The sequence below is a fragment of the Malurus melanocephalus genome, unplaced genomic scaffold, assembly GCF_030028575.1.
Source record: "Malurus melanocephalus ecotype Western Australia unplaced genomic scaffold, MMel_1.1 scaffold_245, whole genome shotgun sequence".
Taxonomy (NCBI): domain Eukaryota; kingdom Metazoa; phylum Chordata; class Aves; order Passeriformes; family Maluridae; genus Malurus; species Malurus melanocephalus.
Window position 1 is genome coordinate 941073 of NW_026623477.1, and position 27271 is coordinate 968343.

The 27271-nt window shown below is 44.5% G+C and overlaps 1 protein-coding gene across 5 annotated transcripts in view; it reads right to left on the bottom strand.

The window, feature by feature from the left end:
* ADAMTS9 (ADAM metallopeptidase with thrombospondin type 1 motif 9) overlaps positions 1 to 27271 on the bottom strand; it is a 78365-nt gene that overhangs the window by 20047 nt on the left and 31047 nt on the right. For all 5 annotated transcript variants that reach the window (XM_057375322.1, XM_057375321.1, XM_057375323.1 and 2 more), the window contains exons 17-29: positions 24891 to 25057; positions 24653 to 24782; positions 23955 to 24081; positions 22101 to 22311; positions 21203 to 21367; positions 19925 to 20089; positions 18936 to 19055; positions 17047 to 17151; positions 16734 to 16901; positions 16268 to 16552; positions 15471 to 15632; positions 14725 to 14901; positions 2124 to 2291 (exon numbers count right to left, since the gene is read on the bottom strand). In XM_057375322.1, coding sequence (XP_057231305.1) covers positions 2124 to 2291; positions 14725 to 14901; positions 15471 to 15632; positions 16268 to 16552; positions 16734 to 16901; positions 17047 to 17151; positions 18936 to 19055; positions 19925 to 20089; positions 21203 to 21367; positions 22101 to 22311; positions 23955 to 24081; positions 24653 to 24782; positions 24891 to 25057 — 2150 coding nt within the window. The remainder of the gene's footprint in view (positions 1 to 2123; positions 2292 to 14724; positions 14902 to 15470; positions 15633 to 16267; positions 16553 to 16733; positions 16902 to 17046; positions 17152 to 18935; positions 19056 to 19924; positions 20090 to 21202; positions 21368 to 22100; positions 22312 to 23954; positions 24082 to 24652; positions 24783 to 24890; positions 25058 to 27271) is intronic.

Genomic DNA, 27271 nt, shown 5'->3' on the forward strand with positions numbered 1-27271 from the left:
AACATGCACTTTTATGGGAAAACCTTGCCTTATATCTCATTTTGCTGGTTTATTCAGAGAAAATACAGCCAGCTTGCATCAGCTCAGCTATGGGATTAACTTTCTGAGGCAATTAAACCTGCAGAAAGTTTGGGTTCTCTTGGATAATACCTGAGTATAAACTGMTCATGGTTCCTATTTGCAACAGCAGCACTGGTGATAGGGAAAGCGACACGGAGTTTTTGTGCTCAATTTATACCCTCACCTTCTGAGTATTCAGAGCACCAAACCCCTGCCTGTTTCATGGTTTAATGAGAAGTTCAGCACCTAATTCCAGGCTCCAAGGCATGAAATCTCTGGACAAGCCCTGAACACCCCTTCCAAGGGACTAAGGGCCACAACTCCAAACCTGTCCAGCCCCAACTCTTCATCTGTCACAGGCAAAATAATTCTGCCAGCACCGGTGAGGCTCAGAGTTCCATGTCACAGCAGCATTTCAAAGGGCTTTAAAAAGCCMAATTTGATATTGTAGAAAAAGTGTTTCTACCCCTTTACTTTTTCCCCAAGCAAGATACTGACAGGCTGAGCACATCCAGCATCTGGAACCTGGGCTGAGGAGCTACTCCTGGAAAAGCCTATCCTTATCATTAGCATACAAATATTCCTTAATTGCTCAGTCATAAGAGATTACCCCAGGCCATAAATCACCTCATCCTCCTATTAACCTGGGTTCCTTTCCCCAGTTGCGTAAAATGAACACCCATCATGCAGTGGAAAGCTGGGAATTTTAAACCACTTACTTTTATCAATTAATATTAGTGTATTTTAATGCAATCGACAGACCATTACGTTATTATGTTTACAACTATTAGCTGTAAAAAATTGCTTTCAGGAGCAGTCGCTTTAAATAAGGTGCAAATTGGATACCACAAGACTGTTTAATGGCCTCGCATTYCATTTCAGTCTGGCTCCTGGACAAAATTGAGGTTTCAATCCTGAAGGTAATAAAGGTAATAATATTGACTTAATTTCTGGTATGGGAGCAGTGCTGTGGATTTCACAGGCTGGATGCTCCCATCCTCAGGTAAAGACCTCAGTAACTGAACCTCCATGGTGAATAAATGAACATTCAGTCCTTTACCCACATAATGGCAAATACTCCTATCTGTCAATCCAAAGGTAAGGATTAAAAAAAAAACCCAAAACAATACAAGCCTGAAAACAATCATAGAGCATTAATGGGTTTATTGTCCTTTTTATTAGTGGACATTAATCAACAGCATGCTGTCCTAGTCCTAACRTTTGCACGCATGCCCGCAGCAATGTTAATGGTTTGTCTTTCAGGGAACTGGAATAYGGGTGTTTTGTACCTAAATTTGGAAGAGAGAGCGCAAGGGAACACGATGTTTTACAAGTTAACAGTTCATTTAGTCTTGGATTTTCAATAATTCTGCTGATTAGCACACTAAYGAGGTAGAAGGAAAAGCAAGGTTCAGAGTTAAAAATGTGATGCAGCAGATTCAAGGTGATGACAAAGACATTATTTTCAGGGAAAAAAGGATTCAAGGTATGYTTTCAGCAAGCAAGATGTTTAATAACTCCAAGTATTTTCTCATTTCCAGCAGCCTCTGCTCTATGCATCACTGTCTGACTTTTTAATGAGGGAAAATCAAGCAATGACTTTGTTAAAAAACAAAACTAGTGAAAAACAGTTTTAAAGAAGAGCTCTGATTATTCTTTAGGCTTTCCCAGGAAGCTGATAATAAATTTAGTTGCAGATCTCTCAAAACTAAGGAAGATTTTGCTTGAGATATGATATTTAAATCTTATTAAAAACATTAATAAATAGTAGATTCTCGTTAATGTTATATACTAATGATGTTTCTAGCAGTAACTTAAAATATACAACATGGAATTTGCTTTCAGATAGACACTAAAAGCAWGCTGCCATGTTTTCAGCTGGTACAAATCAGTGCTTCTCCACTGCTGTCCATGAAGCTGAATTGTTTTACACCAGGATCCGGCCCAAAACTTTTWTCCCTGAATAATTCATGAGGACAGAAGAGATTGGAAAACCAGGCTCTAACCAATTTGATGGGAGGAAAAATACCAAAGGGTGAAAACGAGTACACAACATGTCTCACCTGTCCCCAATCTCCTGCTTTCCACTTCGGACATCTGCCCCCTCTGCATTTCTTTTGCACGTTGGGCTTAGCAAGATGTTTACAATACTCTTCTTCTACATGCCTCCCTTCCTTTGACAAACAGTACACACTGCGGTGCTTTTGGCCCCTTCCACAGGAGACAGAACACTGTAAATATAAAGTAACAACAGATCAGCTTTCACACTCATACAGGGGCCATGGCTACCCAGGGCATTTTCTTTTTAGCTGGACCAAAAAGCAGCTCCCCAGGTCCCCAACAGGCTACAYAAAGCTTGAGGCAAGTGCAGGCACTTAATATTGCATGATATTCTTGGTCAAAGCCCCAAAAATGCCAGTATCAAAATAGAGAAAACAGCTGACATTCAGCAGGGATAACAGGCTGGATTCCTGGCATTGCTCCAGTGGTTTCAAAGGAGCAGAGTCATCTTACAGGGATCAAGGCAGGAGTCCTCAGTATCTACTTAGAAGAACTTGAAAGGAACCATTTCCATTTACCTCGGTACAAAGGGATGTCAAATATTGGTAAATCTGGAGGGTAAAGTGTGCTCTGCACCTTCACAGAGAGAAATAACTGCACAAAGGACAGGGCAGAAAAGTGCAGCATTTTCATGTCCTTGGTACAAAAGCTCATGTTTGTTTTATCAGTGCAGTCTGACTTTTTTTTTTTCTTCACTAAACAGACTGAAACCAGGACATGCTCATCCTTAAGATTTATGCATTTTGAAAACAACTCAGAAGGTGGCAAGAAGGCAGAGCCTGGAGAATCAAAGCAAAAAGCAAACCAGCAGGTATGTTAGCTGCAAGCTYTGTAGTGAAGCAACTAATTTCAACCTCCCTCTGCAGGTTCACTGAACTTTTTCAAATGTGACCACTTCTGGCATGCAAACCCCAAGCAACTTCACTTTGATTTCAGATTAGTCTCCTCCAAAAGATTTAGGAATCAAAGGGGCCTGGAATCACGACAAGAATTTAATATGACAGTTTSGTGTAGAACAAGCCTCTTACTCAGCATGATGCACCCAGAGAATCAGCTTCAATTTCTTCATTACATGCTATGTCATAAGCATACTGGTTTAATCCCTGAGTGCAAGCACACTGTTTTAACCATCTCTCCATATAAAATGTTCTGTTTTCTTTTCAGAATGGAGGAAACATACAGAAATGAGGCTTTGACCTTCATTTTGGAGCCAGTGCATCAGTATATTTTCCAAGAAATAGATTACAGCTTGAGCTTTTCCCAACCTATAAATATATTTGAAACCTTAAAAATGTATACATATAGCAGCTCTAGAAGAATCACTAAAATAGAAATTGGCATATACATTGACACCGGTGAATATTTTATATTACAGCCCTACTTACAGCTCATTCAGCCCACGAAAAACCACCCAGAGAGTAGTAACTTGCTCCTAAATGGAAAACTTCAGACCAATGTGGTGAGAAATTAATGTAGATCCTAAAACCAGACTCKGATGTGCCTTGAAAAAGGTTGTTTTCCTGCTGCAAGGGTATTACAGAATGACAAAAGATCACTGAGTTCCCAGTGATCAACAGGTTTAAGTGCCATTAATGATGCTCCTCTGGAAGGCTGAGCAGAGATATCTGCCTCTGAGTTTTCCTGAGCCCACATCCAATTCGAAGACAGGCCAAAAATCCCAACGAGCAACATTCAACCTTGCACTGAAAAACAGAGGAAATGCTGCCCCTTGCAATATAATAAAACTTCCACCAGTTAGCAGATCCATAAATTTCACTTTTTTTCTTTAGCATCAATAGAAGAAAGATCAAGCTAATGCTACCCTATTTTTATAAGACTTCAAATTTCATCAGAAGTTCATTTTTTCATTCTCTCTACTTCTTTCCCCAGGCAATGAATGTCAGCAGCAAGACAGAAATGTCACATCCTACAAAATCCAGTTGCAAACTTCTAATACTTTCATCCATTTACTGTGTTTGGACTAAACACCRACACTTGCCACTTAAGCAAAAATTCAAGTGCTCCTCAGTAAACACTCTCCATGCAGGTTATGCYACTCTACTGTGACAGCCAAAGCTAAAGAGTAAATTTATAGCATTGATCAGGACTCTCTCATGCYTCACATCCCGAGCTGCTACAGCCCAGAGCATCCTTAAGTTAAAAAATACATTGGATCCCACTACTTATCCCAAAGTAAGACCAACCATGTTGTGTGACAATGCAAGCATATTTCTGGGGACCTGAAGCTGGTTGAGAAATAGGTGATTTCACGAATAATTTGGTACTAGTTATTTTCAAAATTATTATTCCCCTTCTACAAAATGCTTAAGTTTGGCATGGAGCCTGATTCTGACATTTATCTGGTGATCCCGTGATCAAACAACAAATCTGCGTGCAAACCTCGGTGCACTCAGAGGTTGAGGCATAATTTGCCTAATTTTGTTAATACTYAAATGTAATTCCCAAGATGCTGGTATTAATCATGTCTATGTCTGCCTTTAATATAAATCAAAGTTAGGCAGCTGTGYATTTTCAGATCTAAACCACCCGTTTGCTTTCATGCAGACTTGAGTTATGATCTCATTTGCACTGACAGAAAAGAAAGGTTGGATAATCTAATGTAACCAAGTATCAGAGACTGAAAATTCCTTTGCAAAGAGTCTACTTAATAACTGCCATTTAATTCATCTCAGGTATTCAACTTTTATCTGGCACATAGATTTTTGAGCATATGTGAGCCACATGCAAAGCATAATTTAATAGTGGCTGCATCACATGTGAGTCAAGGAAGTGCTATACCCAACTCCCACCATCAGCCTCATCCTTTATTTTGGACCCTGGAGAAACTTTGCRTTTCATTAACAGGCTGCAAATGCTGCTTGCTGTTATGGTACCTACCAAGAACACTATGAGGTAAGCTTTGACCTTGCCTTCCTCAAAACATTTGACCAAAACACTGTCTTCACATTCTTTGTTTTCTTGTCTTTGCTCCTTTCCCACACACCTCACAGAAAATGCTTCCAAGTACTGGGAACAGATGTTTTCTTTCTGGAATAACATCCTCACCTTATCCAAGGCTCTCTGAATCAACAGAAAAACCTGTACTGGTTTTAAGCACCTCTGAGCCAGCTCTGAAGGTGCAGCCAGGTATTGTATGGAATTTTTTCAGTAACCAGCTTCCTAGAGTCAAGGATCACATGCACATGTGCATACCCATGGTCAACCTGYCTCTGCCTCTGCTCAAGTGCAGGAAAACATTGCTCTGAAAGTTTGCAGAGTGATTGTGGCACAGAACCAAACAGCACCYCTGGATGAACCTCAGAGGACAGCCAGGCATGCAGGAGGGTGTGAAAACAACACAYTGTTGTGTTTCTGTAAAAAAACACCAAAATGTTTGTGGCACATAAAATAATAGAGAAATAGTATTTTAAAAAATCAGCTATAGCCATGGCTCTGAAACTTTAGCAAACCTTCCTCCTGTTATTATCTTTATTATCTCCTAAACSCACCAAGTCACACCTGGTACTTTACATGGAGAACAAAAGCAAAAGGACTTCCCCAACAGCATTAGGATCAAAGCATTTAGCACAGATTTAGGGGGTTTATGTTTATTGCATGATTAGTGTTGTTAACATGCCAAGAACTGGAGATTGGCATGCTGCTGATATTTTCAAATAAATATACTGCCTAGATTAAATAAATGCAAGGAAAAATGTTTAAATAAATACAACAAAAATATATCCATATCAACTGTTTCCATAAAGATCAGAACACGATGCTGAACRTCTCCTGCAATGCCTTGCTCTGCTCTCCTTGTGTTTTTGTTTCCGCAAAAAAAATTTGTTTTCTGTTTCAGAGTTCAGGAATGACAGAGATCATTCTGTTTTACCAAGTACATGCAAATTGCTTTWAAATAACCCTTTCTGCATTTCCTGGTCTGATCGTTTGGAAGATGAGGGTTCATTCAGACCTCTGTAAAATAGAAAGGCTGCTACTTGATTCACTGGGCTGGCAGCAGGAAAAAAACAGAATATGTTCAAAAACTCTTAAAAATACGTACAAAATTTCTGATGAATTCCTGGGAGCAAGATCAGTCCAGCACCAAGAGGAATCAACAGCCCTGGGCACAAATGAACAAATCTTGCTGAGAAGAAAGAAGCAGCACAGAGCAGTCAAGAAGAAATGGAATTACTACTCCTTGTAAACTCTGCATTGAAGGAGCAATTCCACAAAGGGCAGAAAGGCATACCCCAGCAAGAAGCTGGGAACACTCTCCCCCAGAAGTGAAAAGCTGCAGAAAATGCTGTCAGACCACTTTCCAGACCCACCATACAACAGCGACTATTTGGGAGGTATTTGAGATAATGAATGCAAGCTGTGGTGATCACCAAGTGAATTCCCAAAGATAGGTATGCTCTGATAGCTCACCAAGGGCAGGGCTGGGAAGGATTAGACTAAAAATGGCTTTATCAGATTCTGCCAGGAGCAACTTTTTGGAGGAAATTAAAATCAATCCCTCTAGATTTAGATTTCCCCACATTAAGGATTTTGTGGAAAGTCAGCAGACGTAAGTAAGCCCTGGTTCATCCTTTCCAACAATCTGAGACAAAATGTGCTGGATGAAATAAAGCAGAAAAGCAAAGTGCCCTCCAAWGCTTTACCCATTTTCCATGAAGGCCATGCTCCTGGATGTCAGAAAACTTCTCTAACTACAAGCAGAGCCCGACTATGCACCCTCATAGTTACTTCTCAGCATCCTATTAGTCTATATCACCTTTTACTGCCATATACACTGCGGCTGTTAAATACTAAAACCACATCCCTGTGACTTCTGTACCTCTGAAGTCTCTTGAGCACAAAGGACATCAACAGACACAGCACCAAGGAAAGCCTGGATCCTTCCTCACCTGCTGAAGCTTTACTAGGAGTCCTAAAATGCCAGAACCTTTCTGTGCTGTCCAGCAACAGAGGCTCTGTGGTATCTAAACCAAATTAGCTTCACAACAGCAAGGTATTTCAGCAGGTAACTCCCTTGACTTAAGTGAGACAGCCTGAAAACAAGGCTGCAGCATAGCAGGAGATATTTAGAAAATACTTGTTGCTGCTCTGAAGCCCTGTTCCTCCCACTGATATGTTTTAGCACTGTCTCATGCCTGRCTGCAATGGCACAGTGAGAAATCTGTGACTATGGGGTGGTGACACATGTTCAGGGCAGGAGTCACCCAGCTTGGCTTTTCTTTCCTGACAAACTAAGGAGCAATAACTTAAGGCACATGGGTGCTGAGAGTGTATGATCACAATGATTGATGGTGATCATGGTGTATGATCTGGTACATGACCAGAAAACACGTGTGATTTTTGTACATGTGAAAAGGAAGAGGGGTCTCTGCATTCAAGGGAGGGCAAATGGACAGAAAGCTGAGCAAAGCACACTAAAGCACTGCACTGCAGTTTGAAGGAGGCTTTAGAAATGTTTAATCCATGCTGAGTTCCCAGAGAAAGGGGATGACTAAAAAAAGGCATGAACTTAGGGACTTTGGAAAAGTCTTTGTGAGCATTGTCCAGAGCCCCTGCGGAAGCGTCCTGAGCTCAGGGCAGCCCCCAGTGTCCCCAAGGAGCTCTCCCTGCCCCAGGCACAGGTGAGAGGGAACATCCATGCTGTCCTGGCCTGTCTCTGCAATGCCTGCAGGGTCTCCATCCTCCAGAGGCTCTGCTCTCAGCTTGGAGCAGAGGCACAGGGCTTCCCAAGCCATTATTTGCAGAAGGGAGACAAGAAAAAATCCACTAAATCTTCACCTTGTCACCACCAAACTCAGCTACAGGGGCTGTTGAGTGATCTCAGATGATGTCTTACAGTACATTAAGAAAACCCCAAAAAGCAACAGAAAAAAAATGGAGGAAAATTTCTCAGAGAAAAGGGTCCAATTTGATGTGTTGCTGCAGCAGAAGAAAGAGCTGGTGTTTCTGGAGCCCATTGCTTCAGCACAAATTGCCCAGRGGAAAGGATGCTCATGGGTTCTTTAACTCCTGCAAGATTTAAGGCCCTGAGTGCCCAAGTCAGTGCAATAATTTYCCCAAGCTGGGAAACCTCACAAAATATATGGGAAAAAAAATGGGTAAGCAGCAGGAGAAGCCAGGCATCTCCTCATGTGCAGCATCCAGGTAGAAAGCAGCACCTTCTCCCTCTTTCCCCTGCCCTGTTGTCACACCATGTACAAAACCTTCACCAGACACAGAAATCAGCAGGGCTGTGAGCACACAGAGCTCTCCTAAAAGCTGTGTCCCTGCCCTGCTCCACACTTTTTACCTTGAACAACAAACAAGCAAAAGCCCCATACAGCCACTGCAGGTCTCTCCAGGGAGGGAGGCATTAGATGGCATTTCCCCAAATTAGGAGAAGATGTATGAGCTGCCCAAGGACACTGATGCAGTGGGATGTGGAAGGKACTGATGAAGTCTATTTTCCATGCTGTGGCACTTTCAGGAGAGTACCAATTGAAGCAGCAAGGYGCCTCAGCTAACTGACACTTCATATTTTTAGTGAACAGTGGTATTGTAATGCCATTTAGGTATTCTATTCTGGAATAGGAATTATCCATGTTGGATGGAGTGAAACACAAAGGAAAGGGCTCTCCAAGGAACGTCAGCCCTGTTTCACAGGTGTGCATCACACTGGGGGGTTGTAGGAGCATTGGGCTTCTGCTTACTCCCCCATTTTATAAAGAAAAATCTTAGCTTAATGCACGTGGGATAAATACTGTCATCCTGCATATGGTCTTGGGCATCAGACAGATTTTCATCCTTGCTGTTGGCTCACTCACCTCCCCTGTGAGCTAGTAAAATTAAAATATGAATAGAGCATTAAGTGCCTTTGGAACAGGATTGACTACATCATTTTTTCTTAATAACTGCTCAAATCAGTCACTGGGAAAGTTAGAAACACAGTAAATCTCTTCGTGCTCAGTGTCCCTCATCGTTATATGTCCTTGTTTCTAAATCCCCAGGATGTGAGCAACAGCAATGATTGCAGTGTGGGGTATAGTGTGACTCTGGGCAAAACTGCAGGCAGACCTCCCAAAGCCCAGCTCAGGGATCTGCCTGAAGATGCTGCATTTCACAGCTTATCCCTGAAAGCGTGTAACTGYTCCAATGTGTCCCCTGCAGTGTAAGGCATTCCTGCACTCAGAGCCAGCACTTTGGGAGATAAATATTACCAGCAATTGCCTTTTTATTTATTGCTTTATTTCTTCTGGGCATGTGCAGATGTGCAGGAGGTCTACAGGCTTTATGGGATCAGTAGCCAGGGACGGGCCACTTATGACACAAAAACTGAGCCAGTTATTGCTGAACAGCAGCCTGCCCACTTCTTGTTTGAGTTCAGGCCTAGGAAATGACCTTTTATTGAGAACACGTGTAGGAGAAGAGGTGTAAAAAGGCAACCACAGAGGCACACCAAATGCAGCAAAACAGACACTGCTCTTTGGGAGGAGAGAGGCATTTTGCATTAAGTTGGGAYATAAGCATGGGTTAGGCTTCAGGGTAAGAAACATCAGTGAATACTGATGGAGTTACCTGCGCTGAGTGGGAAAGTGCATTGAGGAACTTGGGTAAAAGATGCACTGTCTGGGGGCAAAGAATACCTGGAAATAAACTTTGTGAGTCTGACCACTGGCTCAGCTCCTGTCTGCTCTGGCAGTGGCAACAGGAGAGGCTGGTGAAGGACAGCAGATGAGATTTTCTGCAGCTCATTTCCCTGGTACTTCCCCAGTATTTCCCACRACTTTCCCAGTCACCAGATTTGGGAGGTTAGAAGGGACATTGCTGGCCAGCCCTTTTACTTCTCCATCAGACTAAAAGCACATGAGGGGAGTAAAGACCAACGGGGCCCTGCAAGGGGGAGAGCAGATTGAAACAGCTGAGCTTTAATTTGAAGGAAATCAGTCCTGTGTGGAAACAATCCAGAAAATCACTAAAAATGCTGGCTCAGTGTTAAACACACAGTGGCTCAGGGTGGTCCCTCACCTGCAGGGTGTACCTGATGGGTTTCCATGGCTGTTCTCCTGCTAATGGAGCATCAACACTAGCAAACAGGAGACAAGAGAATGGTAACAAAAATATGTCAGTATAGTTCTTTCTTATTTAAGGAGAAACAGAGGTAGCAGGGAAAGATGGTGACAGTAGGCAAAAAATAAAAATAAAAGGAAAGGAAAATAAAACCTGGAGATTTTAGCATAAAAAGATATAAAAAAAGATGTTCCTCTACTGGGCACTGGGTACCACTGGCTTTTCCCACCTGTGATTGCCTTGGAGCCACCAGCTGTGGGCACTGAGGTGAGGAGGGAGATGCATGAGCATCCATCACCACTACCTCAGGAGCAACAGGCTGAAACTCTTCAAACAAAACCCCAACAGCAGCTCAGTAATGCTGCTGTCACAGCAAATWCATTTTCTGTAGAGCAAAGGAGGAAAACCAGCAGTTATATACACTTGCAACCAAATCTGTCCCTGGTTATCAYTTCTGCCTTAGCAAGACCTGACATCCTGCCTGCTAAGAACATTATCAGAACACTGACACAGAGAATATTGCTGTTGAACAGCCTATTTTCAGCCAGCTGTATGGGGAAGGCATTTTGTAAACAACATGTTGGGYCTTTGACAGAATTAAATACAAATAACCCAAAGTTTCCACTGACACTAATTTTAAGATTAAAATTCCTGAGCACCAGCTGCCTGACACAGATGTTGGCCAGGCAGTTGTTGCACTTTCCACCCAGTTCAGAGCCCCTTTACTGCTCTGTGTCTGTGTGCAGCAAAAGGGCCCTGCAAAGCCATCAGTGTCACCAGCTTCCTGCCAAGGGACTAAACCAATGCTGTCCTAGTCCAAACCTGAATTCTCATCCAAAACAACAGTTTGGAGCTTAGCCAGTTAATATTTTMATTATTTTACAACGAGCTTCTGATTCTCCATTACAGCAAAAGGCTCTCCAACACTCTGACACCAGCACCTCTGCCTACAGGATACAGAGCTGGGAAGCACAAAATGCTGTTCTTCAGGCACTGAGAGCTACACAACCACTGCACCAGCATCTCAAACTTCAGATACTCAAGAGTGAAAAGTACTTGGCAAAGCAGACTACTTTTAAAATYATAATAGCTTTTCTAAAAAAAGCAAACAAAACCCAAAAAAAAGCTGAACCCCACCTGCACATTTCCCAGAGTACAAAGTCAAATGATCACTGCCCTATGCAGTGAAGCCCAAATGACYTACCCAACTGAACCAGGGTACTGTGAGATGTAATTGTTTTACCTTATGTGTGCCCATTTCCTAAYTCTGAAAGAATGAGCAACCCAAAACAAGTTAATTTAACATTATTCATGAATTGTATCAGGATATACCTGGATATTAAGGGAAACTCAAAATATCAGAGATTATTGCAAGGAGCAAATGTGCTCCAAGACAAGTGYTTTAAGGGAAGTTATGCATGTATTTTATATATGTGGTATATATATGGGTATATTTATTAAAACCAAACCTTGGGTTTTAAGAGAAGCCRTGGGTAATTCTCATGGTGAACATCTCCCTCATTCTGGGGAACATGGCAAGATTTCCTCTCGGGATTCGAGAGTGTGTATGGAGATCTGCATTCATACCATAAAGCATTCAGAAGAGAAAAAACACTCTCTGTAATCTGGTGACAGTCTGTGCAAGTTTTCTAACATGGTTTTAATAAAAAGGTCAGGTCTATCACATGGTGTACAATTCTGCAGTGTGCAAATACATGTTCTTAAATAAGCAAGGAAATAAAAGTGTCACCTTCTCTTAGCCCTCTTTGAACAGGCATCATAATGACAAGACATCTCACCAGTCTCCTGTTGTAAAATTATCATTTACACACACAATCCATTTATTCATTTAATTATCTCTTCCAAACCTGGATTTAACCAGCCAGATAAAGATCACTTGTTTACTGTAWAAAATCCCAGTGGAATTCTGCCCGAGGACTGTGGGTTGGATGCTTCAGACTCTCTCTGCTTTAATTTGTATGTAWTTTATAGTACTAATTTCACTGAAACTTGAGTAACACTAAGCCAGTCAGATGATTGCAAGAAATTAGTTATCCAAACTTTGTAAATCATACACTTTTAACTGTGTTTGTTTAATCATTGAGAATGACACTTTCTGTTGGAAAACAAAGTGAGTAAAAAAAAGCCAGTTAAAAAATGGAACATTGCAGAACCGTTTCAAAAAATTTAGCAAAAGTTACCAAAACTAAGTATATGATCTGAATTTAGCAAAAGACTCAAGAAATCATTATACAAATTCATTTATGATTACATTCTACTTGTCTTTAATTTTCACTGTTCAACATTAACATTAAACATCATAAATGTATGCAATATTTATATAAAATTAAATAACAATATCAGAAAAATAAATACACTTTTACATAAATACATACTGCTGAAAAGTTTCAGCTAATACTATACTCTTGTTTCAAAAGTGACCAAAAAAATATGGTAGTGACACTCCATCCCRAACAGATGAAGTATGTACAGCTACAGAATGATGTTTGCAACCGATGACAGAGCTAAAGCAAATCCAGGTGATACCACACTAAAGAAAAATTTGGCTGTTAGTACCTACAGTAGTAGCATGAGGTAGACACACACGTGGAGTGTTCTGCTGGAGGGACATGAAGCCCTGGGGACCCCATAGATACTTCTCAGTCTTCAAACATCTCTGGGGTCCCCCACGTCAGAGCCCAAGGACACCTCGGTAAATGAGACTGACAAATCCAGTCAGTTCTGGCAATGACAGGGCTCAGTCCTGCAGCCCCTTCCCCAGGGCTGTGACCCTGTGCCAGCTGGGAGGGGACACTGCAGGCAGGACAGGGTGTCCCTGCCCTCCACCTGTCTGCCAGACATGCCACCCGCTCCCAGGACAGTGAGCAAGGACAGCTCACTGAGACTAATAGGACAGAGTGGAGCCAAGGGAATTTTTCCTGGGTGAAAACCACACAGAATCAGACCAGAGGACTGCYCCCTGCATTTCCAACACAGAGGAGCAGGCACAGCCCTGGAGCCTGCTCCTGAACAGCCACGAAGGGGCTGAGTGACACCAGAATGAAACACAACTGTCCACACCTTTAGCTCTTGCAAATGGTCAGGCACATAAACCAAGGCTTGCAGCACCTCCCAGCTGGCAAATCCTGTGGGGTGGCCAGCACACGCGTTGCTACCTCTGCTTACCTCACCTCGCCCATCCTTAGCACCAGCCAGGTCGGTGGGACAAGGGGTATGTTAGCACCTCAAATGAAATATTTCATAGCACTGCCTCCTGTACTGGTGAAGCACCGGATAAACACAAGTTCAGCAGTTTTATGGCTATTGCAGAACTCACTGAGGTATGATAGAAATATTGAGGAGCGTTASTGAAGGCATCCGTGTTACTGAAAGCACCCACAGAAGGAGAACAGTTTTGGCAAAATGACTTTTCAAACCATGATAATTAAGGAAGTCCAATGCATTAAAAAACAGGTCTTTTTTTCCTTTTCCTATAAAGTGCTTTTGAATCAGATTTTTTTTTTTTAAATGTCTTCAAATGCTTTTATAACAAAATACACAATAAAGGTTGACATCTGTTTGAAGGCCACCCCAAAATGGACAGGTCCGCGGTTTTCCAGTGCTCCAGAAGCACCTCAGGTGGCACTTGCTTTGGTGYAGGATTCAGAGCAGAGGTTGCTGCTCTGGCAAGGGGAATTTCAAAAGGTGTGACACCTAAAATAGCACCCCAACAGTTCAGGGCTGCTCTGCCATCACAAGAGCATCTCTGTAGCAGACTCCTCCAGCGGCAAAGGAGCAGTGTAAGACACCTCTGCCCCAAACACTATTTTGTTATTGGGAARCTCCCAGGGTTTTAAGCCTTCCATACCTTGCTGATCCTTTGCTGGYTTAGTTATAGAGCAGCAGCTGGAGATTGAGCTAGACAATCACTCTCCAGAACCAGAGAGATGCACAAGAATAGCTTACAGGTAACTTTGCACTGTACATCACGGTCATACTATATACACAGGAATAAGAATAGAGCAAATGCACACATTTCTACATAGGTCTGTGMGTGGACACACATCTATACACACTTGTACATGCCTGGGAATTGATGCCATTTAGCGCATTCTCCCCAGTTATCTTGCTTTTGGCAGAGAGCACACGACTGGTAAACCAGTAGGTGTGCAGGGCAGTATTACCATTGAAGAGCAGAACAATGTAACGCCGATGGAAAGGCACTGCTTCAATGCCAGCTTTAAGTCCATATGCAAAAACTCAATCATAACCAAGATTCATAATGCACAGCACTTGCACAGTGTAACAAAATGGACTAGGTGGCTACTTAGCAGAAAGTGCCACTTAAATTAAAGGACTCAAGCTCCCCTAATGTAAGCCCTTCCTGAACAGGTGTTRTTTTGAATATATTGTACATAATCCTCTGTAAGTGCAGTTTTAAGAYATGAAGCATTAGCACCTTGGTTTGAAGCAAATTAAATCTGTTGTTAGGGGATATCTACAAAACAGTTCACAAAGAGTAAGAGTTTATGGTCGTACCGAGCTCCAAGGACCAGCACTCCAGGCAGCATCTCTAGGACAGTCCTGCACATTGCACTGCTCTCTGTCTGGTGGCTTGTCAAGGATTTCACAGCTCAGATCCGTAAACCTTTCTCCATTAGGGCGCTGGCACACCACCAGCCGTGTCCGTGTCCCTGCCCCGCATGGCTTCGTGCACTGCAAATCAGCAGAGGACAGAGCAATCACCGCTGGGGCAGCAAAAACACTGCCAACTGGCTGCTCGAAGCACTAGCACCTCAAAAAGCCAATGGGAGTTCTGTTCCCAACTAACCCACTCCAACGAAATYCCCCTCGTGAGCCTCAGACAGATCTTCAGCTGCTACAGCTTCTCTCCCCCTAAAGCTGTTAATGCTGCTCTACCAGGATATTATTCAACTCAATGTGATACTTGAGGTTTACATCTCCAATTGCTCATCTCAGATTAATTTTCAGAAGGGAATAGTGATTTTATTTAAAAAAAAAAGGTTTTCAGTTAAACTAGGCTTCTCTTAAAAAAAATCTGTAAAACTTACTTTTGCCTGGAAAGAAAGTTTTCCCATGACAAATGGAAATGAAAACACCACCCAGCAGTTGCTTGGTTTCACTCATTTATCAGAGGCTGCCCTTCAAGTACCAATCTKTCTAATAAATGTCACCACAATCACCCTCTCTTCTCCCATTTTTCAGCCACCCGCTAATGAAAGCCTTGCCCTGGGCAGGGAGCCCAGGATGGATGGTGCACTCACCTCTCCCCAGTTGCCATAAGCCCACTGGGGGCAGGGGCCAGATTCGCACGACCTCTGCTCCATGGGTTTGCTTTTCTCATCGCAGTTATTTGCGGTGTATCCGTTTTCATCCTGGCACACYACGACCCGCCGCTGGAACCCTCCCGCACACGTGCTAGAGCACTGGAAGACACAATTGCCCATGGCTTCATTGAGTCCAGGAATAAATTTGCATTCCCAGCACCGAGCACCCTGGGAATGCACTGCTAGAAGTTTAATACAACTAACAGGCATTATTAAACTGCAAAAAACAGCTATTACTAACGGCAGTGCAAGGACTTAGGTGCTGACTAAGCAAAGAAAGTAAACAACAGCCTAGTTTTAAGCAGGTGAGTAATCCYTGCTGCAGTGTTTGACATCCCATTTGTGCTTAATTCCCTTTAGAGACTTCCAYGATAAAGTATTGCATAGTGGTTGGAGTGAGAGGAGCTGGCATCAAGGCTTTGCTGTGCTTTGGCAACAACTCTGCACAGCTGTAAATGTCCCAGGAGACAGCCAAGAAGCAGAGGCCRGCCTTTGCCTCATGGAAAATGATGCTGTCAGCTTTCTGCCTAGAGAGTCTCGGAGATACGAGGTGTGAGAGTCTGACAAGGGATGCCTGCACCCTGCTACAACAATTGCTTGTGTGAATRGAGAGCAGACAGTGAGGAGAAAGGTGCCTCTCTTTTTTCCCTGTGTGCTGACTTTAAGAAAAGACTAGGTTTGGGAAAGAAACAAACCCCAACAAAACCCAACAGTAAGAGAATCAGGGCACTTACAGCACCCCAGGGGCCAATCCTCCATTGATTGCCTCCTGGTATATGTGCACGGTTTCGGTTTGGGCTGCCCCCAGGGTGCAGTTTGAGGCGATGATCCGGATAGGGGAAAGGATGGATGGGCCTGCCGTAGTCATGGCTGTTTGGATGACAAGGAGACATGGAGCAGTCTTGCTCGGTGGCAGGGAGGTCGTCTGGGTCACACTCGCTCCTATCCACCAGCTGGTCACTGTAATTGACGCAGATCACTTGTCGCGTTGCCTTACCTTGACCACAAGTCACTGAGCACTGCGTTACAGAGAGAAAAGRAGACACAGTCACATTTCCAGCTTTGAAAACCAGAAAGACAGCTCTTGCTAATATTGAACAGCAGAAAACCCACATAACCTCACTCATAAAAGGGCAAGTGCGACATAAATGAAGCACGTTCCGGCAAAAGGTCTCTTGCCAGAGACTGTGTGATGCTTACAGAGCTCCACTCCAAGGCTTTCCACTGCCCACATGGTGTCACGGTGCACATTTCCGTGGCTGATGGCTTTGGAAGGTGGAAACAAGCTGACTCATCRGCCACGGAGCCCTGGTCATCCCGGCAGCTGACATATCTCATCCGGGTTCCCTTCCCACACGTTGCAGAGCACTAGGGAAGAGCAAAGAGCATTCCACTAGGAAGTTTCCTGACATACATTGCAAGGACTTTGGAATGAAAAGTTGTCYATGTGCACTTAAAAATATCACATTGTCTATTGTAAAATAATCCTGAAAGTATTATGATGTGTGCTTACCGGTGTCCAGGATCCAAATCTCCACTGTGTCCTGTGAATGCCTGATAAGGCTCTTTTGGCTTCGGGACTATTTGGATGAGGAGGACATACAGCTATTTCACAGTCCTGTACAGGAAATACATGGGGGAATAGTGGGAAATAAAGAATTTGCAGATGTTTTGGTTAAACTACCTCCTCTTCAATGTAATTATGAACAACACGCAACATCTTGAAACTCTGTGACCTGCATGCTTTGTGCTTCCTYCTTGCATCCTCTTGGTGAATCAGCAAAACTTGTTCTCAATATCCCCAGGCCTTCATGAGCAGAACCCTCTGTGGACTTTTGACTTATTAGGAGCTCTACAACAGGGACCCCCATAACCATGTGCCATCTCCACGCATTAAAACCAGATGTTTTTGAGGCAAAAGATGAAAGTTCATTAAGAGTTCTGGCATGAGCACACATCTGCAAAGCAGCAACTTTATCTCCCTTCAAAGCTCCCTTCCTTCAGYGCGAGACCTGCAGCCCACACAATAAAGGTTACGCTGCTGATTGCAGSCCTTTGATTCCCTGCAGCCCACCAGACCACCTATATCCATGTGCTGATCTCCACCACACACCAAGCAATGTGAGGTTTTGGGGACAGGCATGTCATTCTGCTCAGTCTTGGTACGGTGCCTCACAGGAGGGCTCTGGTCCTGTCTGGACCTCCTGGGAGGCCTGGYGACAGAAATGATGAACATCCATGACTTTACTCCACCGAGGAGTCCTTGCCAAAAAGGAAATTAATAGTGATTGCCCCTGCGAGGGGGAAAGCAGCTTCTGACAAATGGCAAACACGATTTCCGCTCTGCTGTGRTTTCATTTACACTGGAGGCGTGCATGCCAACTGATGGCTGATGACAGGTGGGCTTGTTACCCCTTGACTGTAGTGCAACTGGTCTCCATACATGGGAAAAACAGTCCTTTCCCAAATGTTGTGGCCTTAGTTAAACTCTCTGAGTTCATGCACAACTGAAGCTGGGCAGGGCATCAGCACTACAACTCTCCTAGRTGACAGAGAGATTGTAATGTTCTGTTTTATTCAGCTCCATTGGACACCTTGGATATATMCTCTGCTTGAAATGGGAATTTGCATGTTTGCTTCCAAGTACACAGCATGGAAAGCCTCTTCAGCAAATTTACAAAGGGTGTGCAACATTCCTCAATTTATCTGGCCAGGGAGGATGTGTCTGGAATTGTAGCTGTCACAGACACTATATTGTCACATGCAGCAGACATGAAATTATGGCCCCTCATCATCATTTATATCATACAGCAACATTCCTGCAGCCACATGAGCCCAGACTGCAGCCAGGCATCCTTGATTCCAGGCAAGCCAAAGGAGATGTCTGCTGTATCAAGACCTGAACCTCTGAGACCACTAAATACTCAACATTCTGGTCTCTGGCTCTTATCCCATATTCATCCACTRCAGCTTCTTTAGCTCATGAGCTCTTAGAGACCAGCTTTACTGCTGCATTTGAACACACCCTCACAGCCCACTGTATGACTAGAGCTTTGTGGACATAAACCATAAGCAAAGGTAATTTATCTTCACCCCACAAAGCCCTGATGCCCTCATAAGTTGTCTGTTGCCTTTTTGGCAATCTGGTGCTTCAGAGTGTAAGGTTAACCACATGGGAGAGGGTCTGGATGGGAGCTCCCTGAACATAGCTTCTCTGTCCCACTTCTACTAAAGCAGGGTGCTGTCCTGCACCTTTCCAAGAGCCCTGGAGCAGCCCAAGGTACTGCTCTGCAGGGCTGGCATTCAGGGCAAGACTTTGCTGCAGCAAGATGCCCCCTGAAGCTGTAGCCTGAATGCCTCCAGGGAAGGAGCGAAAAAATGGAAGCAAGAAACAGGAGTTACCTGGGTGTCCGTTGGCCTGGTTGCAGCGTTACACTCGTTATCATCCACCACTGACACGTAGGTGCCCACAACACACTTCACTGCTCTCATCTGGTAGCCTTGGCCACAAGTCACYGTGCACTGGGAGRAAACAGSCAGGAGAAAAGAGCACTGAGTCTGAGTAGCTGCTTCGGTTAGAAAGTATTAATCAGCCCAGCTTGTGTTTAGGCATGTAGCAAAAGCAGCAAAAATAAAAGACAGCTTCCCTTCTGGTTTCTCTCCACTTCATGCATTTCAGCTTTAAATTAGGTCAAAGTTTTAACTCACTGCACCCACCAGTGCCTTGCACGCTTCACTTGCTTCTTTGGGAAKGAAGGTGAGAGCACTGAAATGATTTACTTTGCTGCACACATTAGAATCAGAGTCTGGTAGAACCTGCATGATATCCTTCTCTAAAACTGGTTGTTCAGTCCCATGGTAACATGAGCAGCTAATGAATAATTTTACTGATGGGAAATATGTCTGACTGGGACAACTGGTCTGGGTTTGTTGCTGTTTTTTTAACTCAAGAGCTAACAGCTTTGTGAAAAAGCAGATGCCAGAACACTCTGGGAGAAATGAGTAACTTGCATTTTAACAGGAAAAAAACCCTCACTAACTCAGAAACTGCAAAACATTAAAAGCAACAAAAGTTATTCAATGGGAGCAGCTTTTCTGTGAAAATTAGGCCATGTATTTATGTGCCTAAATATGGATTTAGGAGCGTAACCTTGGAAACCCCTTTTTTTGAAAATCACGGCCAATTTAGTATGACAGAGATTAAATTTAGCACAAAGGGCAGGTACTGTTATTGCTGCCTATCCGCTGAACCCAAGCGAGCAGAGGGCTGCTTTGGTGTGCAAATCAATTAACACAGTTATGCTGCTGAATTTGGATGAAAGGGCAGCGCCCAGCCCCAGCCACCCTCACCCAGGTCCCCCGGCAGGGAGCCCCACAGGGCTCTGTGGTACCTGGCCCCAGGGCCCCACTTGCCACGAGGCACACTCCTGCTGCTGGCACGTCTGCACCGACTCCGGCTTCGTCTCGGGGTTGCAAAACCTGTCGTTCAATCGATCTTCTCCAAACTGGCACCACGTCTGCCGGTGCTTGTGCCCTTTTCCACAGGTTACCAAGCACTGCAAGGAGAAAAGTGTGAGCTCAGGTGGTGCTGGGGATGGGCTGCCAGCTCAGCACTTGCTCTGGCACTGGAAAATAAACCTGGAGACCCACTGCAATCACTGCTTAAAAAAAACTGGTGYCAAAATGCAGCTCTTTAGCTAACAAGTCCTGGAAGACAGGGGAGTGTCTTGTCAAAAAGAAGATTGCCCTGAGGAGCTGGTCTAGAGCAGGGGCTGAAGCACAGAGAGCACAGCTCTGCCAGGATCCTTCAGCATGGGCTAAGTGAGACCAAAAAGGCTCTTGACTTCCAGCAGCTGTGAGACACAGGGCAAAGGCACAGCACTGCCCTGCAGGGTTTTAGCAGTGCACAACAGGGTGCTTCYAAAAACCTTGTTCTTTCTGAATATGCATGTTAAGGGTCTGGGCTTCTGTGGACTGTGAGCGCCTCTCCCACTGCCCTGCCATGGCTTGGACTGCCACCAGCTCAAACCAGAAGACACATTTTGTAGAGAACAATCCCTGCTCCCATTTAATTGCCTTCATTATGTCCTAAAAGAACATGATTCACAGAAGCAAGAGAAATKTGGCCTCAATGGAGACGAGCATGCTTTGAAGACTGCTCTTCAGCACCCCCAGTCCTGCTGCAGGGACAAAACTATCAAGATAGTTTTGTTCCATTGCAAAAGGCACCAGCAGCAGTGGAAGAGGTAATAAACAGCAGAGASAGGCAGAGCAAAACATCAGCAGGGTGAAATCCTGCCCTCCAGTGACAGCCAGAGCTGCCAGGGCTCTTGAGGACAATCTCAAGGGAAAATGAGGGCAGAAGGTACTTTTCTTCCCAAACATACAGCAGAACTGTGTCAAAACTGGGGAGAAAAAACCTGCAGGATTAGAGACAAATTAACCCCCTGTGGCTTTGCAGGGAGGAAAGTGGCCACTTGACCAGKGGTAACAAAGCCAAGGACCACTGCCTGTGTGAAGCCTCCCTGTGCACAGGCTTGGGGAGACCTTCTGCAGGAGGCACAAACAACCACAACACAGGAGCAGGGATGGAGGCACCTCTTTGCAGGCACCTGCCCCTCAGCGGGGAGGACCAGCAGGGTCAGCTCATCCTGGTGAGCAGCACCTACCTCAGACCAGTCGCCAGTTTTCCACTGGGGGCATGAGAAGTCGCTGCAGCGCTGCACCGTCAGCTTCTCCTGCTGGCTGCACTTGCTGTCGTCCAGGACATCGTTGTAGGTGTTGACACACATGGCTCGCCGCCGCCGTGTGCCCCCACCGCAGCTCTTGGAGCACTACAAGGGACACACACCAGTAAATACCTCCTGCCACTCTACTGCTATCACCTCCTCCCTCTTTGCAGTCACTGTGGAGTGATGCAGGAAACCTCCAGAAGACCAATTTCTACTTCAAGTAACAGTTTTTTACTTTATGTATTCCTTTAAAAAGCAAACCTTGCTAAGCTTAATAAAATGTYGTGGCAATGTGTTTCACAAATTCATTTCAGGTTATAACCCCATTATTACTTCTACAAGTGTTGCCTTTCAGTTCTCTTAAATGGCTGCTGCTCGTTCTCATTTTGGGAGAGATTAATTTTCTCTGACCAGCCAGCCACCCTTCACTGTGGTCTCCCTGGAAATCCCCAGGCTCGTCAGTCTCTTGGTGCCAGGCCTGCATTCAGGAATTTTTTTGTTCATGTGAAAGCTAAAATGGGTAAAGGAAACAAATTTCAGAAGTCCTCTGCTGATGGCAAGATGTCTTCTACARCTCCCAGCAGTGGTGACAGCTTTGATGGCAGAAGACATCTAGCAGGATTTTGTGTAATGAAGACAGATGCTTAAAGTACAGATTAATTGCAGTGGAAGGTAAGGAGTACGAGGCAGATTCAGACTACAGCGTCCTCCAGAGAAAGCAATGAGAGCAGAACCACTGTGGCCATATTTTATATATATTCTGTTTGTAGCCTAAACAGCCCAATGTTCCCCTGTGAAAGGAGCAGCATTCACTGCACCATGGAGCATCCCTTACCTCGGTCCAGGCCGAGTAGCGCCACCCTCCCACGTTACAGTCTCCAGTGCACTTCTCCCTGGTGCTGGGCTTGGCCTGGCTGCTGCAGAAGCGRTCATCCACCTTCTCTGTCTTGCCCTCCAGCCGGCTGTACTTGGAGCAGTAGATCTCCAGGGTGCGATAGCCCAGCCCGCACTGCGCCGTGCACTCRCTCTTCCTTGCAATGTGCCACCTGCACCGAGGACAGTAAATGTCAGCCCTGGGCTCTGCAGGCAACGTGCTTCAGGGTGTTTGACAGAAATAAGGAATATATGCTCTTGAACAGGAAGTTTTGGCTCTGTGTCACATCTCCCAATGCTTTGGGAGTACCAGGGTTACCCTGGCATTACTCCTTGAAGGGAAGGAACTGTCAGCAGGTCTCTCTTGAGCAAAACAAAGACAGCAAAGCCACCCTGTGACCCTGTGAGACCAGCCAAGGTGGTAAGGGAAGTTCATGGCCAAGCAAGGAACAGTGCTCTGAAAGCTTTCCACCCCATGTTCCCCTGCAGAAGTRCCACATCAGCCTCCAAAAGGCTGGAATATACAGCATCAAAAGATGACCTGCACAGACTTGAAAGGTGTTCCACTTGGCAGGACACTCACAAAGCAGTTTCAGCTCTCCGAAGGACAAGCAAATGACTTGCTACAAGACCCTTGAGCGCGAGAGGTATCAGCAGGGATTAGAGATGTTCYGTCTTGACAAATTTCCACCCTGCTGCCTCCTCCGTGGGATGGACAACAAGGACTGGTGCTCATAGCCCTCAAGGACCCACCCAGGTGGAGATACACCCCTGTGGGGATACACCCATGCTTCACATCAGCCCAGTTCTGGAAAGAGATGCTGGACATAAGGCCTGATATTGGGAGGTGCTGAAGATCCTGAAGACAACAGGAGGCCACTGCCCCTCAYACCTGACAGGAATGGCTCCTGGGGGAGAAGGCAGTGATGTCCTCTGGGGATCCTGGAGACCCTCGGGCTGCTGCCTGTGTACAGGGAGCACAGACCCCCCCTTCCAAGCTGAGAGAACAAACTCCAACACAGCCCAGTGAAGAATAAGATCAAGGGGATTTGGAGTCAATAGCTCCTGACTGGTGGGAGCCTCACATCTCTGCATGCTTTTCAGACTCCTGCTTCTCAAGTTTCCAACCTGTTGCAATGGCAACAGCTGTTACCGCGACAACCCGGCCCTGCACAGCCCYGCTTTAACAGGGCTGGAGAAACCCCTCGGGAAACTCGGCCATCTGAATTACTTCACCAGCAGCCATTTAATGCCACCATATTTAAGCCCCAGAAAGGAAAACAGATTGCTTTTTAAAAGAAAATGGGTTCTGATGATTTAGGCTGTGCTCCATCAATTCCAGCTTGCCAGGAATTGTCTGGGGACAGCCCTGAACCCATTCTACACTTAAGCCTATTCTTTGCTTTAAATAAACAATGATAAATCCAAGTCTTAGCTACGTTTGTGCTTTAAGCATATGTTTTCCCCTCTTTGCAGGCCGTATGTAGAATGGTGCTGAGCATTTCTGATCCAAGCACATGCAAATTTCAGGCCCTATATTGCACAGGGAGATTTTTCAACATTAGAGAATTTTTCTTATAGCTATTCCTAATTGAATCCAGCAAGAAAAATGCAAAAACATCGGAAAGTGCCTCTCAAAACACCACTGGTGGATGACAATCCCTCTTGGTTGACAAAGAGGCAACTACTAAACCTTTTCTTTTTCAAAATCTAATACAAGCTGGTGAGAAAGGGAATTACAGCGAGAAGCAAAAGGAAGGAGGTGTAAATAGTAAGTACACAATGTTATTTATATACATGGCTGAGCAGAGTGCACCTTAATTCACATTCTGTGTTGCAAGGCTCCGTGGTGGGGTCAGGCTGGGGAATTCGATCGCATCGCTGGTCAGACACCGTGAGTTGATCTGACTCTCTCTTACAGACAGGTTTCCTTTTTCGTTCTCCTGCACAGAGAAAACCAGCACTYGGTTTGAGTCATGCAGCAAAGTGATCAATTCAGTTATTTCTTGTACACCCTTCATAGTAGCATGGTAAGAGATGTTTAGGTGTGCTTTTCTACCTCTGTCAAAAACAGGGAGCGGGTTTAAGACTAAGTAGAGCTGAAGGGGTTTATTGCAGATGAGATGGACACAAGCAGAAAGATGCAGCAACCCTGCAAGGATGGGCCCTGAATAAGTATTTAGCAGGATGGGCACTGACAGGTGGCAATGATTGGATCAGACCCAAAASCAGAGACTGGCACATTTTGCAGCCTTAGGAAATGCCACATGACCTTTTCTGTGCTTCAGCTTCCTCACTTGCAAACCAGGTTGTGAGGCTCACCTGGCTGGGAGGGGTGTAAGGTGCCCTGGAACCCAGAAACACCTTGTAGGATGTTACCTACTACTGACCTACAGACCAGAGAAACAATCACACCCACAAGGTGAGAATCTCAAAGAAATCAAACAGAGAGGGATCTGACAGCCCAGACCCCAAACGAATCCAGGACATAATCAAGCCTTCCCAAGCACCCACCTTGGCAGAGCTTACTGCAGGGCTGCCATGGGCCATGCTCATTCCAGTAAAACTGCTGAGGTTTGTCCTCAATGGGGATATTGAATGTGTAACGAACATCAGGGTTGTACAAATTGCCCACTGATAAAACCTGAGAGGAAGAAAAATGAAGCAGAGTAAACCAACAGATACCACTRCCCACTATTTTCAGTCCAGTAATGCTTGGCAGACTTTTCCATACACATAACATATACTTCACCTGAAGCGTTATTTCTTGCTCAATCCGATCTGTAGAATTAATCCTTTCAATAGTATTATCGGAGCCGCTGTATTCGATCACAGCATTCCCAACTTTGATTTCCCTTTTAAACATACTGACGACAAAGTCTCCATTTAATATAAAGTCTCCTTGACTGTTAGATAAGGCTGCATAGGTGCAAAAAACAAGAACTAAAGAGGCAGAATTAACTCATATGTACATAACAATGTGGGTCATGCTCTCAGTGTTCCTTTCCCTTGGGGGTGGGAGGAAAAGCCCACTGGCACTCTCAAATAGAAAGGATGTAAAGAGAGCAGCAGAGCTCTTGCAGGCATTGTGCCTCCTCCTTTTCCCACTGGAAAGCCTCCTAAAAATGAAGGCTGAATGCCTGAAGTTGTTGCTAAACAGTTCACCCATAATCCAGGGCAGAGATATCCAAAAGGCACACAGGGCTGGCTGCTGCACAGAGCACACACAGGCTGTATCTCCTCATATACCACAGAAATAACCCTGGCCAAAACTTTCCATTAGYTGTGTGGAYAGGGTGGCTTCCTTGCTGTTTTCTRGTGTGTTMTTAKRGTAAATGWACACAAAATTACCCAAACATYATTTCCTAGGATATAATTACAGAGAGTCTGGTCAGCATCTCCCCCTTTTTCTCCCTCTCCTTCCTCCCCCCATACTTTTTATTATTCCAGATCTTAAGGTATGTGAGAGCACTGGAGGCTTAAAGCCTAAATGCTTTATAAAAGGAACAGTTTCCTGAAAACAGCAGTCTGCTGCACAACTTCACACTAATGCGATTATGTAGCTAATTTCCTAAGTTAGTTTCCCCACCATTTCACCCATCACAGCTACATTACTACAAAGCCCCTGTACTGAAAAATCTAAACTTAACACCAAAACAGCAAAAGGAAGGTTTTTCCATCGAATGAGGAGAGATAATGAGGCAAAACACAGCTCAGTGGCAAACAGATATAGACAGAGAAAACTTCACAAAGCAGAGGTTACACTCAACCAAGTTCCAYTTTGGAGACTTTAATGTTATTAAGCAGTAGAAAAACTCATTAAAGGATTCCTTCCCTTTTACTGTATCTCCTGTAACAGTAGGTACATCTTGGACTTGATGACAACATCAAATTCCTCCTAAATTGTTAAGCAACTACAAGGTTTACAGTAACCGAGGGCCCAAGATTTCACACTCAGTGAGCTGCAAAATAAGTGGACACATGCACACTTCTCATTTGCTTCTAGTCAGGCCTAATGTGAAGAGATGCTTTCCCAGCAATATTAAAGCAACATTAAAGAAGATTTGACTTCATTGCTTCCCAAGAAGATTAAAGGCCCTCCAAGAAGAGCTGAGAAGTTTGAGGCTCCTTCTGGGGTGTACTAGCTTGAATAGGCACAAAACAGGCAGGACTGTTTTTACCAGGAAAGAGGAATAATAAAACTTGCCTCCCTCCCCCAGGACAGAAAACTCTGAGACCTCAGTAAGGTCTTTTTGGTGCTGATGTGCATTCATGCTGCACCACCTCATCTTTTTGCATCAATGAAGGGTCCAGCCACATGAATGGCATTTCAGAGCCACGGCCAAAGCTGTCAGCATTGCCTCCCTTTGGTGCATGGCAGCCTCTGGTACTTCTTTGTAAAGTGAGTCCATTTACCTTTGATGGACTAGAGGCCACCAGCCAATTCCCCTTTTTGACATAACCAGTTACAGGAATTTGGTGAGATAAAAGAAGGTGAAGTGCTCTGTTCAGAAATGTAAATACAGAACCCTGCGCTACTGGAACGCAGCTGGTGGTGCAAGTCAAGGGTGTGCAAAGAGGGGGAACAGAGACTCTGAGAGACCCCAAACAAGACTTAATGGCAAAATCAGCCTTCAACTGGCAGGTGTAACATCAGTTGTGATGTTCATTTGTATTATCTCTGCTATTGAACCCAAACCATACAATCTATGGGCTGAGTATGTGATTATGGTGGATAAAACCCTCATGGCCATGCTACCAGCATTTATGTGCATGCAGCAGAGGGGTCTAACTCACACCACAAAAGCATTTTCATCTGCCTCTAGAGACACAGACACAGATTAGAGAAAACAGTGACTGCGAAATCCCAACAGCCAAAGGCCAAGTTAGTGTTAGGTTTAAATCAAACCAATATCTTTGGTGCAGCATATTTCTTTACAGTTACATGTCACTGTCAAGCAGGGACAAGAAGTGCTCTGGCCAAGTGAAATCAGAATTATTATTCTCATAAGAATAGGAAATAATTTCTCTTTGTATGTGTTTGTACAGACATCTTTCAGGGTATGGCACATTTACCCTCCAGCCAAAGCATGGTGACAGCAGAGATAMAGTTGAGTGAGGAGACCCCAGCAG